This window comes from Nyctibius grandis, chromosome Z (assembly GCF_013368605.1).
Source record: "Nyctibius grandis isolate bNycGra1 chromosome Z, bNycGra1.pri, whole genome shotgun sequence".
NCBI classification, from domain to species: domain Eukaryota; kingdom Metazoa; phylum Chordata; class Aves; order Nyctibiiformes; family Nyctibiidae; genus Nyctibius; species Nyctibius grandis.
In genome coordinates this window covers 94,560,825-94,574,422 of record NC_090695.1, presented here as the reverse complement: position 1 = coordinate 94,574,422, position 13,598 = coordinate 94,560,825, and the positions used below count along the sequence as shown (strand labels likewise).

At 43.7% G+C, this 13,598-nt stretch overlaps 1 protein-coding gene across 4 annotated transcripts in view; it reads left to right on the top strand.

Moving 5' to 3' along the window:
* Positions 1–13,598, top strand: part of MAD1L1 (mitotic arrest deficient 1 like 1) — a 366,743-nt gene that overhangs the window by 190,816 nt on the left and 162,329 nt on the right. For all 4 annotated transcript variants that reach the window (XM_068422520.1, XM_068422519.1, XM_068422522.1 and 1 more), the window contains one exon: positions 5,714–5,802. In XM_068422520.1, coding sequence (XP_068278621.1) covers positions 5,714–5,802 — 89 coding nt within the window. The remainder of the gene's footprint in view (positions 1–5,713; positions 5,803–13,598) is intronic.

Genomic DNA, 13,598 nt, shown 5'->3' with positions numbered 1-13,598 from the left:
TGTTACAGATTGGCTAACCCGTAACTCTAATCCAGCTAGCCTTTGTCTTTAAAGAGGAAAAAAAAAATTATTTTTTTGCTTCAACTAAATGGGAAATAGGTAGTTCTAAACCACTTTTTATTGAATATCTGATTTTCTTTGGCTTTATTGCTTTTGCTTCACAATAGCATGAAGGATTAATTTTCCCAAGAAAATGTACCAGCTAATCCTGGGCCGCTTAGCCTGTGTCTAAATGGCAAGTAATATTTTGTTTTGCCGGTATTGACCTACTTCTTTGAAGAAGAGTGAAGTTCACTAAGAAACCTGTCGAGGCTTAGTTCTCCCCATGTGTACTTCTCTGCAGATGTTTTAGGGGAACAGCCCATCACAATGTCAGTGGGTTGGGGGTATGGAAGAGGTGATGCTGCATTTTTTGAGCAGAATGATCTATGGAAGTGCTCGGCATGGTGTCTTACTACATTGTGGTATGGCTGGACACCCAAGTTAAACTCACTGGTGTTCATATGTGTTGGATTCCTGTTCCGATACTAGATTTATAAGCTTGTAGACAACAGGAGGTCACCAAGCTTGCCATGCTGCTCGGTGGGAAGAGAGGCAAATAAGATCCTTAGTCACTGCTACAACCTTTGGAGAGAAGCACAAATAGAATAACTGGCATATCAAGCTCCTGGGGAACAGTAGCTTGCCTGTTTTCAAACCTCAGCGTATGGGTCATACTCAGGGTCCCATTCCTCTGTTCTTGTCTATTTTAGCATATGCTCTTCCTTTCCAAGTCTGCTTGGTTTCATACATTTAAATATTTATGTATTTAAATAGCTTCTTGAATTGTGTTGAGACTTATAGTCAAACACAACCTCTCAATTCACCTTTTCGTGCTGGCTGCATGCAATTCAGTTCCTATTTATCTCTGCCTTTTAAAATCAGCTCTTTTGCTGAGGAAAGCCTTTCAAAGGATGTTGCATCAGCCCATTGTTAAACAAACCTTTAGACATTTATAATGGATTCAGCATTTCCTGCTTTTTACAGTTCCAAGAATGCTGAATGACATGCAGGCACACTTCATCAGGATAAGATTGCTGTATCAGCCCCTCACTAAAATGCACTCATTATTCAAATAATGACACTATGTCTCCAGCATGTGTTCTGTGAAATACATGTACATGATGTGGGCCAATAAACCAACCCCTTTTTTTCAACGTGCAAATCCTAACTTTAGCAGTGAGTTGAAATACTTCAGATTTTGAGTCCTTTGCTACCCAAAATGAGCACTGAACAGAGATTTGGTCATTATTTTGGGCAGCATGTTAAAATTTTCAGAAGTCTGTAAATGTGGTTTTCAAGGGGGACTGATTTGATTTAGAAGTTTAAGTCCCGTGATAAGTCTCATTTGGAAGATGAGGTGTGGACAGCATGTCAGCAGGATGCTTTGGAAAGGCTTGTCTTCATGAACACTGGAATCAAGCAGGGGGAACAGCAGGTCCGTGGCATTGCGGAGGCTCAGAGTACTTGTTTTGGAGGGGACAAATATGGGTCAGAAATGACAAATGCCAGAAATATACGAAGAAAATCAGCTCTCTAAAGTAGAGTTTTGTTTCTTCTAGCTGTCAGGAGATGAATTTGTAATTTAATGTTTCTCTTGTCATCTCATATATCTTTAAATAATTCCTACAGAAGAAAGAACTAGCAAGGAGCACATTTCTTACACTGCTGTGGGTGTTTGCTATGTCATTAACACTTGGAGGAGAACCACCATCTTGAAATCCTGTCCGGGCAGGTTTAAAAGTAAGGCTGAAAGAAGGATGATATTTCATTTAATTAAACACTAGACATAAATCCGTCCATGTTCTTCCTTCCTCTCTTTCTTGGTTTGTAAATAATGATGACAGTATTTATTTTTGGAAAATGTATTTGCATTTCGGCCTTTGAGGTACTTGTTTATTTGTAGAAGTGAGCATTCTAAAATTATTTTATATATGGGATGTGTCCTGATCACTTTCTAGTGAGAGCAGTAAAGCTGGACTGAAATTCATGCTTATGAAGGGTAGAAAAGGTTCGGGATAAATGGGATCATATTAGGTTGAGAGCAAGAGGCTCCAGTGTATTCTGAGAAGAGAACATCACATAGTCAAAATGTTAAGTACCTATTTATGTGTTTTATCCACAAGCCATGGGCTCTGACATTACTCATTATTCTGCCTTTTCTAGTGTCATAAAAACCTTGGATAACTTTAAAAAAAAAAAAAAATATCTTGGTTTCTTTTCAAGTTGCTAATGTATTCTGTATAGTGGGGATATTGCTGGGGGTCTGATCCTGGGTGATATTAACCCTGAAGCTCCTGCAGAAGTTGTAGGTACTTAGTCCCTCTTGTGCAGTTTTCAGGACAAGAGATGCAATGCCGTATCTCAGGACAATGTTCTCTGTTCTCAGTGCTAGTTAAAAGAGCCAGATCAACATAAAAGAGAGCTAAAGGATCCAAGCCTGACCTAGGTCATTTGGTACTGAACGGGGGAACACAGCAATGAGCTGTAATTTGAGCAGCCCTTTTCCCCTCTCTGCTGGGTAATGGCTTCTGCTAGTTTAATGTATTCAAAGTAATAAAAGTTTAACTCAGCTGGTTATATAAAGTTATCGATAAAAATTGGAAGAATTTAAACAGGAATATTGAGTTAGTCCAAAAAGCAGAAAGTACCTGCTGAAAGTGGCATCTGGCAAATGAGAGAGAATAGGACTGGGGATTAATTGAGGAAAAGGGATGTGATGGGAATTAGGCTGATAAAACAGCAAGAGATTGGCTCTTCCTTCTCTTATCCCTTCTTGAGGCTGTTCTTTGCTGCTGGTACCGAGAGGGCAAAGGGAAGGGACAAACTCTGCCACCATAGAGAGTCATGTCGTGTTTATTGCCTGGTCTGACCGGAGGCTGGTGAGATCATGTTCTGCTTGGATTGTCCAGCAGGTGAAACTGCAAGGAAGAGGAAGGTTTTATCAACAGATTCCTTATTTTTTGCTCTTTTTGGCTGTTCTCTTCATTCTTGTTTTGTGAGGACCTATTGGCATGCACTGTGCGGAAAAGCAGAGTTGGATCCCTGCAATAAGCTACTCCATCTTGTCTCAACTAACTTTCTTTTTGCCCTGGAAAAGACATAAATAGCATTTTTAATATCTTCTGTGAGACTGGCAGGCCAGGTAAGTTTTCCTCACTGAAATCCTAATGATTGAAGGAAACAAGCAGTGTATTTCGAATGAAAAGTTTGATACCTTAACTGTTTTGATTTTTTTTTTTGTAAAATGAGGTTTTAATGACAATAATTTGCTGTAGCACAAAGTTGTGCCTTGGCCTGAATTTGAAACTCTCCAGTAGTTTTAATCTGAGTTCGAGGAAGCAGGTCCGCATACAACATTTATCTGCTCGAGCCAGTTTCACCTCTAAAGATATCACTGTGCCCTCCTCTCCCTTCAGGCACATCAGATTTTCAGTCCAGGTAGTTTTGGCGTTTCAAAATTGGGAAAACACAGAAATGACATAAAACGCCCTTACAGTCCCTGTGCCCTTCCCTCCTCGTTCTCCTTCGATGGCTTATTCTTAGAAACCCAGCAGAATCTTGTCACGCTGCTCCCGAGCGTACCTGGCGCTGACTTGTCACCGCTGTACATCAGGGGAGACCTGTGCTGATGCTTTCCGCGGCAGCATTCACTTGAGCGTGTGTGCACCCACTCTCCCGTCTCCTTTTCCCATTACACACTCCATTTTTTCCCCTCTCTATGCAGCCAACACAAGAGACCCCCGATCACAAGAGATTACTTGCCCACCCCTTCCGTCCTCCCTTCTCCCCCGAGAAAGTGGCAGTGATTTATCTGCTCGTGTCAGTGAGCAGGTGGCAGTTGGACTCAAGGCTGAGCCCGCTTAGCCTATGATAAATAACATATTTACCAGCCCTTCCATCTTCAAATGCTGTCCCCATGCAGTCCAGAAAGCAGCACAAAACTCTTAAACAGCAAACACATCCAGGCTTCAGCAGATGCGGGAAACAGGAGATGTAATGAGTGTTTTCCTGCTAGAAGCAGGTTGGAATTGAAGCCTGCTCCTCGTCCAGGTACCTTTCGTTCACATTCCTGGAATTATCTGGCACTCTTGCTTTATCCCCAGCCATCTGTGATGGGCTGAGCTGGGAGAGATAAGCTCAGTAATCAGAAAATTGAAGGAAGCATTTCTGGCTCTGATAATCTTATCAGGCAGCTAATATACATTAACATTTGTACAGCCTGATGGTGCAGGTGGGCCTTTGCTTATTTTCTCTTCCTGGATGCCTTTTGACAGGCAAGGGGAGAATGTAGGGCTTCGGGGTGCAGGGGGAAATTTGGCTAAAACCTCTTTTCTACCCTTTCTCTTCTACTCCATCCCTGTGGTATCAGAAAGGGGAGAGAGAATAATCCAACCACCCCTTTTCTTCCCTTTCCTGCTAACAGCGCTGCCATGCTCTGTCTGTCTTTTCTGGTGAGCCTGGAAGGGCAAAGAGGCAATATGTCAAAATCTCGGTTCTGGCTGAGCAGGATGACTGCACGTGTCACTGTGCTCTTCCTTGTAAAACTGGGGGTTTCTGCCAGCTTGCTGTCTTTGCAGGAAGTTTGCCGTTGCAATGGGATTTTGCTCTACAAGTTAATCAGTGCTGTTGAAGGGAATGGTGTATTAATGGATTGTTTCCCTGATGCTGAGCACTCTGTGGTCATAAGTTTTGCATCTATAATTAGGGCTGGATTGTTTATTGTTTTCCTCCTGAGTGAAAAATAGAGTTTCTGTCAATAGATTTATTAGAGCAATTAGTCGCCAGGTGCTAAAAGACAGATGACAAAAGGAAATCCAAAATCTGAAGGATGAGGAGGTCTAAGCAGGGAGATGGTGCTGGAGCAGAAGTTTGAGTATCCTCTAAGTAGCTTGTCTCTGCTTACACTTCATAATAAATCATTTTCTGAGGGGTTTAGAAACAAGTAACATATGTCGTTTATCGATCTGTGCATTGTCCTGACAGCTAAATTAGGGATACAGATTCCTATAAGTCAGGGAGCCTGGGAAAGGTAGAGTCTGGGTAAGAAGTTTTCATGTCTGTAGAGTTTTGAGGTATTTTCTTGTGAGTTCCTTCCCAAGCAAGGCCAGAGGCAGAAAGTGTTCTTAATTGTTTATTCCACCAGACCTACCTGAGCCGCTTGAGCTAGAAATGTATATTGGAAAGTGCTGGAAATATTCCCCAGTCTTTTGGATTCAATGTATGTGTCTCAGAGTTGTCCTGGACAAGACAGCGTAATCCTGTGGTTCATTTCCTCTGGGGAGGAATTCAAGCTAACTGAGGTTGAACTGTCAATACTGAATCTTGGGCAGCAGCGACCTCCTAATACTGCACAGATAATTCTCTGCATCCCATTATCCGTGGGGACAGGCTGGGGAACTATTTGGAAGAGAGGCAGAAGCTTTGCTTAGAAACAGTCAACTTCTGTTCCTCATCTGCTTTGGAGAAAATGCTGGGGAAGGCAAAAGGGATTGCAAAGGGAAGCAGCGTTACCGAGGTTTTGGTATTCAGCAAGTGAAGAGTTGTGCTTCACGTCCATATCCTGAGAAAGGTCTGGTCTGTGCAGAACATCATGATTTCCTCTGCCTCCCTTTGCTGTTCGTGTGTCCCCCTTACTGGTTCTGGAGGAACTAATGCCTTTTCTCTTCTGCAGCTGGAGGTGGAGATGAAGGTCCTGAAGTCTCAAGAGTGCACAGCTGAGCAAAGTACCGTCATCACCAAGGAGGAGGTTGACACGCTCAGGTAGGCAAAGCAAGGGGAAGGCTGAGAAGATTCTACTGTTTTCAGCAGAACTAACGAGAAGGGAAATGCCCAGGGTAGTTTTACTGCCTGCTCTGGTTATTGCCATCTCGTGGTAGAACACCAGGTACAGGACCTCACCGTGCTACAGTGCATGAAAAAGTCTATGTGTATAGACTGCCTACGTACATAGGCTGCCTGTTATTCAGGGAACAGCATGCTAACATCAATCAGAACACGTTTTCAGTGTTGTTCTGAAGAAGGACTTTCTTTTCCCGAGCATGCTTTTTACTTTCCCACCAGCTTTTATGGACATGAGAAAATCATGAAGCCTTAACAGAAAGCTTCAGCCCCGATCTTTCCTATATTCAGATACTTTATAAGCTTTTCTGTCTTTTGAGAGGCTGCAGGCTCTTTTCTTTTAATGTTTGGGGTCTCTTGCTCTCAGCTAATTCATAAGACTGGCTCCTGTGTCACTATGCCCCCTGTTGACTTTCTTTCCTGTGGAAACAGCATTGCTGTTTGTTTCTTATTTTGACCAAATCTCAACTGTAAATACAGGATCTGCTGGCATGTGTGTGAAGGGGTTTACAATCCAGCTTTTGTAATACTGATGTGTGTGTAGGACTGGAGATAAAAGAGGGATGTTTCCCCTCGTGCATTGCTGCAGATGGCAGAGGGGTACCTGTTGTGATTCAGTGAAAGAGAAGTTACAAAACAGCATTTCAGCAGAGAATACATGAGCGTTTACAAAAGCTGCAGTGAAGCTAGACAACCTTTCCATGTATTTATTAATGCATTTACAGCTTCCATTCCAAAGCAGGTGACACAATAAATACTGAGCACAGGAAAGTTCATCTGTTTCTGGATGTTTAATAAAGTTCTTTTATTTAAGCTGAACAAATCACATCTAGACACGCTAAGTTTTTATTCTCAGCTGATGTAAGACTTTGGCCGGAGTTTTGTTTCTTAATTCTTTTATATTTTCAGCTCCATCACTACAAAGCATTAGTGCCTCTTAGGACTGAAAGCAAGATTTTGCAGCAAGCAGAATCTTGCAGAAAGCAGAAATTACTGGCCTGTACGTTATGACTTTGCTCCTGTGCTTTGCCTCTGGAGCTTGTTTTACTGCTTTGAAAGCCCAGTTCCATAGCAGAGAGGAGGTGTTTGAAAATAACACATGTTCAACTAAGCTATTCCAGTACACTTTAGGGCTGTACACCTAATCTTAGGGACTCACTCCTGTAGTTCCCTCGAGGTGGTGTAATAGTTCTGAAGACCCAAGGCATACATCTCCCTTTTTTATTGTATCACTGTTTTTGAGTTCTGGTAGAGGATAGTATGCTATGGCTTCCCTTTTTCAGGGGGATAAACCTGTTTCCATCTGCTTTTGCATATTATGGATGTTTTTTTGAACTGAGCTCATTCATGTTTTCCCTTTGCTAAGGCACACTAGACCCTCTGAAAGCTGATGTTTATACTGCTGCAGAAATATTCAGCACCTCCTCAGCAACGTTAAACCCGTCACTCCTGATTAATAATATGCCTCTTTATCAGTAAAGCCAGCATCCTGTTTGCTGTCTTCTGGGAGCTGAAGGTTTTCAGAGCATTTCTACAGTACCTTCTCAGTCTCTCCCTGGGTTGGTATGGGCTGCAGCACCCTTTCACGTAGGAGACATTCAGTCTCTATTTTCACCTCCAAGACTCATTATTCGGTGTTTATCTTCACTGAACAGCATTTGCCATCCATTAACCAAGCAGCTTCAGGAACAGCGTGTGTGGGGGGAAGCAGCTGGATTGCCACATAGTCCAGGACCACTTCATATTGCAGAAGGCTCTTGGCAGTGGGGATAGAGATGTCTGGCTTTGCCCTGAATGAAAACTTATTTCCTGGGCAGGGACAAGTGGAGCTCACAAGTACCTGCTTGTTACGGGATTGTGGTGTTAGGTTCTGCTCAAAGGTAGCCCTAAAACCCTCTATATAATGTTTTTTTCTCTCTCTTTTTTTTTTGTTTTTAAAGCATTTCTTTGATTACTAATCTCATCTCTCTCCTCCATTAATGAAATTGTGTCAAAGCCTCCCACAAAGTATGACGGAAACACAGTCCTGTTCCTAGTAAAGCCGTTGAAGGTGCAGAGCTGTTCTCCAGTGATGAGCCGTGCACTGGAAGCTGTTTCAGCAAAGAGGCTAAGCTGCTGCAGTTGTTTCATGGTGATATTGCTGTGTTTTCTTCTCTTTCCCATTTCAGTACCACATGCTCCTGAGGCTATGGATGCACAGAGGCCACAGTCCCAGGGTCTCTTTTTTCTGTTGCATTTTACTGAACCATTTTTTGTTGTTACGGCTGATTTAAATACTTGTCCCAGGCCCCGATGCTAGTCATTTAGCTACAAAGCTGTTCCTAAAAGCATGGATTTGTTTGTTTTTAATCACCCTTTTCACTACTTAGCTCTAACAGTAAATGACTTGGTGCAAAGTGCTCTCTTTCTGCTGGAGCTCTCTTTGCTGGAGAACTGGTAAGCCAGCCCTGTTCCTTTTTCCTCGCTGTTGGCTACTATTGCTGCTTCAGGTGTTTTCTCAGACTCTCAAGCGCTCCATTGAGCATTGCAGAATCGACTCCGTAAAGATTTTTTTCTTATGCTTTTAGACTTAAGCAGTCAGAGGATATGATTGGGCCTTATTTTGTGTTTTCTGGCATTTTCTATGCATCGGACAAGAAACTGGGCCAAGTTCTTTCTTCATAGAAGGGGCTTCTTCTCAAAGGAGTGCGAGATAAATCACTATCTTCCCCCAGGCTTTGGGGTTCAGGAATGATGCGCCGTGGTCCACGCCAGAACACTCCTCGTGGCTCAGCTGCATGTGTCCTCTCCGTACAGCGGAGGCAAATTGGGCAGCTGTGATTAAAGAACAGAAGGGAGGAGAATGGAGATTGGTATGGGAAGGGATTAGGTCTGCTGTGCTCATCCTCCTCCTGTGTCCTTGTGGGCCTCAACAGGACCAGTTTACTCCATTTTACCTAGCTGCTAAGGAGGAGCGAGCAACACTAGCTCTGTTGTTGCTCCTTCCTACTACAGACCACTGCCAGAAATTAATTCTGGCAGAAAACAGGGGGAAGAATGCAAACTTTCAAATTGGAAAGTGGGGAAAGAAATGCCACATCTTATGAGGGAGTTATTTCCATTTCAGTAGTTTATTGTGGTCTTTGAAATCCCATTAGTCTACAGAATGATGCATCTGCTCTTCTGGGCTGAGCCCAGCCTCTCCAGTTAGCTGCTGTCATGAAGGAATGTGAAAAATAGAGGAAAGCCAGCAGAAGCCAGCGAGGGGAGTCTGCAGAGCAGGAATGGACTGTGAGCCTCCAGGCATTTCCATATACACCCTGTGGTTAGAAGCTAACTTCTGAAAACAAAAGCAGGAGAGGCATAAAGGAGAAAAAAAATCCATATTAATCCTTTGAATCTGTATTCACCTCCTGTGAGTGAGTGAGAGCTTTTAAAAATATATCTTTTGTCTCATTTTTCTTTAGTATGGAAAGTAAATTTTCAGCAAGAAACTTGAAAGACTTTATCAGTTTTTCTTCCTTCTCTTGAGAACAAAGTGCTCTTTCGTCAGACCTTTTATAACTTTAAATGTGAAACTCTCTCCCAGCATCATGGTTTCTGAAGAGACAATAAAAGCTGGTGCTAATGCTGTCATTTCTCACACTTCTTGCTGCTCCCTCTGAAATCATATTTGTTTATATTCTGTGGTTCGCATGAAAAGACAAAGTGGTCAAACGGTGGAGTTCATGCACTGTGGGTATAGCAAAGCAGAGAGCATTGAGGCATTGGCACCTTTTAGAGGGAAGGTGATTACTGGAGAAACTAGTATTTCAGAACCTATAAATAAAAGTAATATATTTAAAAAGAACTTCACTGAAGACTTAAGTGGCAACAGCTGAAGGACCTTTTCAGCTGGAACAAATCTGAACCTTTTCTTTCTGCTGTCAAACTGCAACCCCAGTAAATCCTAAATGTTTTCTGTGGATTTAGTGACTGGGTAGAGTTACAGTAGTTCAAAAGAAGTTCATGTCCTTGCCAATGCCGATTAGTCACACTTGCTGGAATTCTGTCTGCTCTGCTCCTAACACCATCTCAATGCCATCTGGATCCCTTAATAGCGTCTTCCCAACACATACATTTTCTGCTCCATTCAATAGTTTCCTGTTCAGCAATAGCTTTTCCACATGGTCCTGTCCTCTTCGCAGATGGGGCCTCTGTGAGACATGTCCTCGTTGGCGATATCCACGCTGCTCTACAGGCAATCACATGACACATCTGAGAACATTAAAAACGAATAAAAGAACAATAAAGGGGGGATGGTGGGGTGTTGTTGCTCGTTAACTCCACTGAAAAGCTCTGGACTTCGAGAGGCTTTTGGAAGTGCCTCGATGCTGTTGAAAATCAGATTCCCCCCTTCTTCCTTTCTAAAACCGGAGCAGCCCGGCCTTTCTCTAGCAGCTGTCACTCGCCATCTAAGCACTGTTTAGTTAGACTTGAACACACATGTGGGATGTATCCTGATTCCCACAAGTGTCATTGCAGGAGATATGAGGCTGTAGGTTTTTTTTTTTCTCGTTCCCTCTTCTAATTTGGGACTGTGAAACATGCAGTGGAGGCAATATAAAGCTCAGTTCTCAAAAGTGGGAAAATCCACAAGTCTGAGCAAATGCCAATGAATCTGTATTCTTGGACTGAATTTGATCTTGTGAAAGGCTGTGGAGGTGCCTTGATTTTACCTTGTGCCTGTGGAGCCTCCGACTCTGGGTTAAGCTGTCTGCATCTGATGCAAGAAAAGTCTTCCAGAAATGCAAAGATCTTTGTCAGAGTGTAAATATTTTCATGTTTTCAAACCCCTGTATGGAGAAGTTGTTGGTAGATTTCCAGAAATTAATCTAAATTATTTTTCCCTTTATCACAAAACTTGAGAATGGTGTCAGTATTTCAGAAAGTAACTGATGTTTCTTCCTTCCTCGTGCCGCAAGGCTGCTTTTAAAATGGGCACCAGCATTCATTCCAGGCTAAACATTAAGTTGATCGATGGTTGTGCTGTACCCAGATGTTTCTGTACTCTGCTTTTTGTGGTTCTCACATGAATTTATCTTGGATTGTTCTCCCTGCCTGAAAGGAACTCCCATATGTAACAAGTTGAGGCATGCACATTGGTGATAAAATAGCATCACGGACCTTGTGCAGATGTCCCTGGACAGAGAGAGCGCAAGGTGCCTGCAGACTAGGGCTGCCTTTGTGGATGCGGGTGCATCTAAAAGCAGGATGCACTTGGCCCTGTACCTGAATGTACGTAAACGAAAAGATTCAAGTGCCAAGCAAGTAAAGATTTTTCAATATTTGACTGCCGTATCTTAACCACCAGCTGCAAATGCTTTGCTGTGTTTCTGTATAGATAGGATTTCCCTTGCTTCTCTCTCTTTGCCATTGGGAAGAGTTCCCCAGGGCTGGAAAGCAAAGCTAGAATAGCACAAACTGTTTGCTAATGGTTCTTAATGCTTTCCCACTGGAGATCCAGGACGCTTAACAGTGTTAAAAATAGGTTAGAAGAGGGATAAGCAGTGAAAGTGCTAGTCAGTCCTAAAACCTCTCTGGTACAAAGAGGTTGCAGCAGTACGCAAGCACAAATACAGGCTGGGCAGAGAATGGATTGAGAGCAGCCCTGAGGAGAAGGACTTGGGGGTGATGGTTGGTGAGAAGCTCACCATGAGCCGGCAATGTGCGCTTGCAGCCCAGAAGGCCAATCGTATCCTGGGCTGCATCACCAACAGCGTGGCCAGCAGGTCGAGGGAGGGGATTCTGCCCCTCTGCTCCGCTCTCGTGAGACCCCCCCTGCAGTGCTGCGTCCAGCTGTGGGGCCCCCAACGTACGAAGGACATGGAGCTGTTGGAACGAGTCCAGAGGAGGCCACGAAGATGATCGGAGGGCTGGAGCACCTCTGCTCTGGAGACAGGCTGAGAGAGTTGGGGCTCTTCAGCCTGGAGTAGAGAAGGCTCCAGGGAGGCCTTCTAGCACCTTCCAGTACCTGAAGGGGCCTACAGGAAAGTGGGAGAGGGGCTTTTTACAAGGGCAAGTAGTGACAGGATGAGGGGGAATGGTTTTAAACTGAAAGAGGGGAGATTTATATTACATATTAGGAAGAAATTCTTTACTGTGAGGGTAGTGAGACACTGGAAGAGGTTGCCCAGAGAAGCTGTGGCTGCCCCCTCCCTGGCAGTGTTCAAGGCCAGATTGAATGAGGCTTTGAGCAGCCTGGTCTAATGGAAAGGTGTCCCTGCCTGTGGCAGGGGGGCTGGAACTAGATGATCTTTAAGGTCCCTTCCAACCCAAACCATTCTATGATTCTATGTTCCCGGTCCTCAGTGCACAGGAAGCAGCAAGTATTGTCTCTGAAAGAGAGCAGAGCCGAGGCAGCGTTGGGGGGAGCTCCCCATGCCTCGGTGGGGTGACCTTCCCCTGGCACGCACCGGGCAGCCCCACACTGTGTCTGGAAGGGAGGAGACCCCGATGATACCCCAGTAGTTGGGCTGTTGGGAAGGAGCAGGCACCTGAGGGATGAGCCCCAGGGCAAGCTCACAGGGCTGCAAACTTCAGCCGCGCTTGCCGGCGCGCTCGTGCACGCTGCCGGTTCCCAAAGACGCGATCCGGGTACGTCTGCTGCCTGACTGCGAACGCCCCGGGCTTCGAATCACCGCGCTTTCCTCAGCGAGGCACGAAGGGCATGAACAAATTATTAAATCTTAAAATTGCAGGTGAAATAGCATAAAAATATAATGACCTAAACCTACCCTTGTTATAGCTCGCTTCGTCTCGGGTCTTTGTGAAGTGTTTTCTGGTGATTGCTATGAATGATTTTTAGAGGGCATCTAAGAGGCCTGAGCTTAAACCTCTACATGGAGAGAAGTTCTGCAGGCTGATAACGGCACCATCACGGCTTATTTGTGAGGCTGGATAGGGAGAAATTTGTTCTAAATTAAAATTCAGCATGTCAAGTATGGAGAAAGTACTGGTGAGAGTCCTGTGTCTGGCTCTGACCTTTCAGTAGCTGCTGCGTTGTTGTTCCTCAGAGAAAAACATTGCTGCTCTTGTGGCCTGTTCGACAATCCATTTAGAAACACACCATTAGAAGCATTAATTCCATTTTGAATTTTCATTTTTTCCGACCTTTTCAGTCTCCTGCTTCTCCAGCATCTTCCATCGTCGCTAGCTTCGTGTCTCTTCTGGAAATTATTGATGATCTTTTTTAATGGCCTAGACAACGCTAAAAGCTGCTCCTCGGCATTTTAGAAGCTTCCAAGAGTGAAAAAAGATGATACGTTATAATATCTGAAAATTACCAGCAGGGGTCGGGCTTACAAATAATTTAAGCAATTCAGGCTGCATATTTATAAAGGGGACATTTCTGTGCTGAACATGTTGTTGATCAACCAGCTTCTATGGGAGAGTTTGCAACTTTTGCCCAGTGAATAGGAGAGACGACTTCTTTGTTGTACCTGAAATTTCTGTTGCATAATTTTGGGATATTGGCAGACATGCGTGTTTTTTATTGTTATAGTGCAAAGATTTTCAGCTTAGTTTAGGTCATTGAAAAGTGAGTATTATCGAGCAAGATAATTTAAAAAAATGTTCCGGAAAAGGATCCTGAGAAATTTGAATGCAAAGATCAATGTTAATATGCGTTAGTTGCACAGTTAATCCCAGGCAATTAACATGCGAAAGGTGAGGTTCTTGAAGCAGCATTAAGGTTTTTG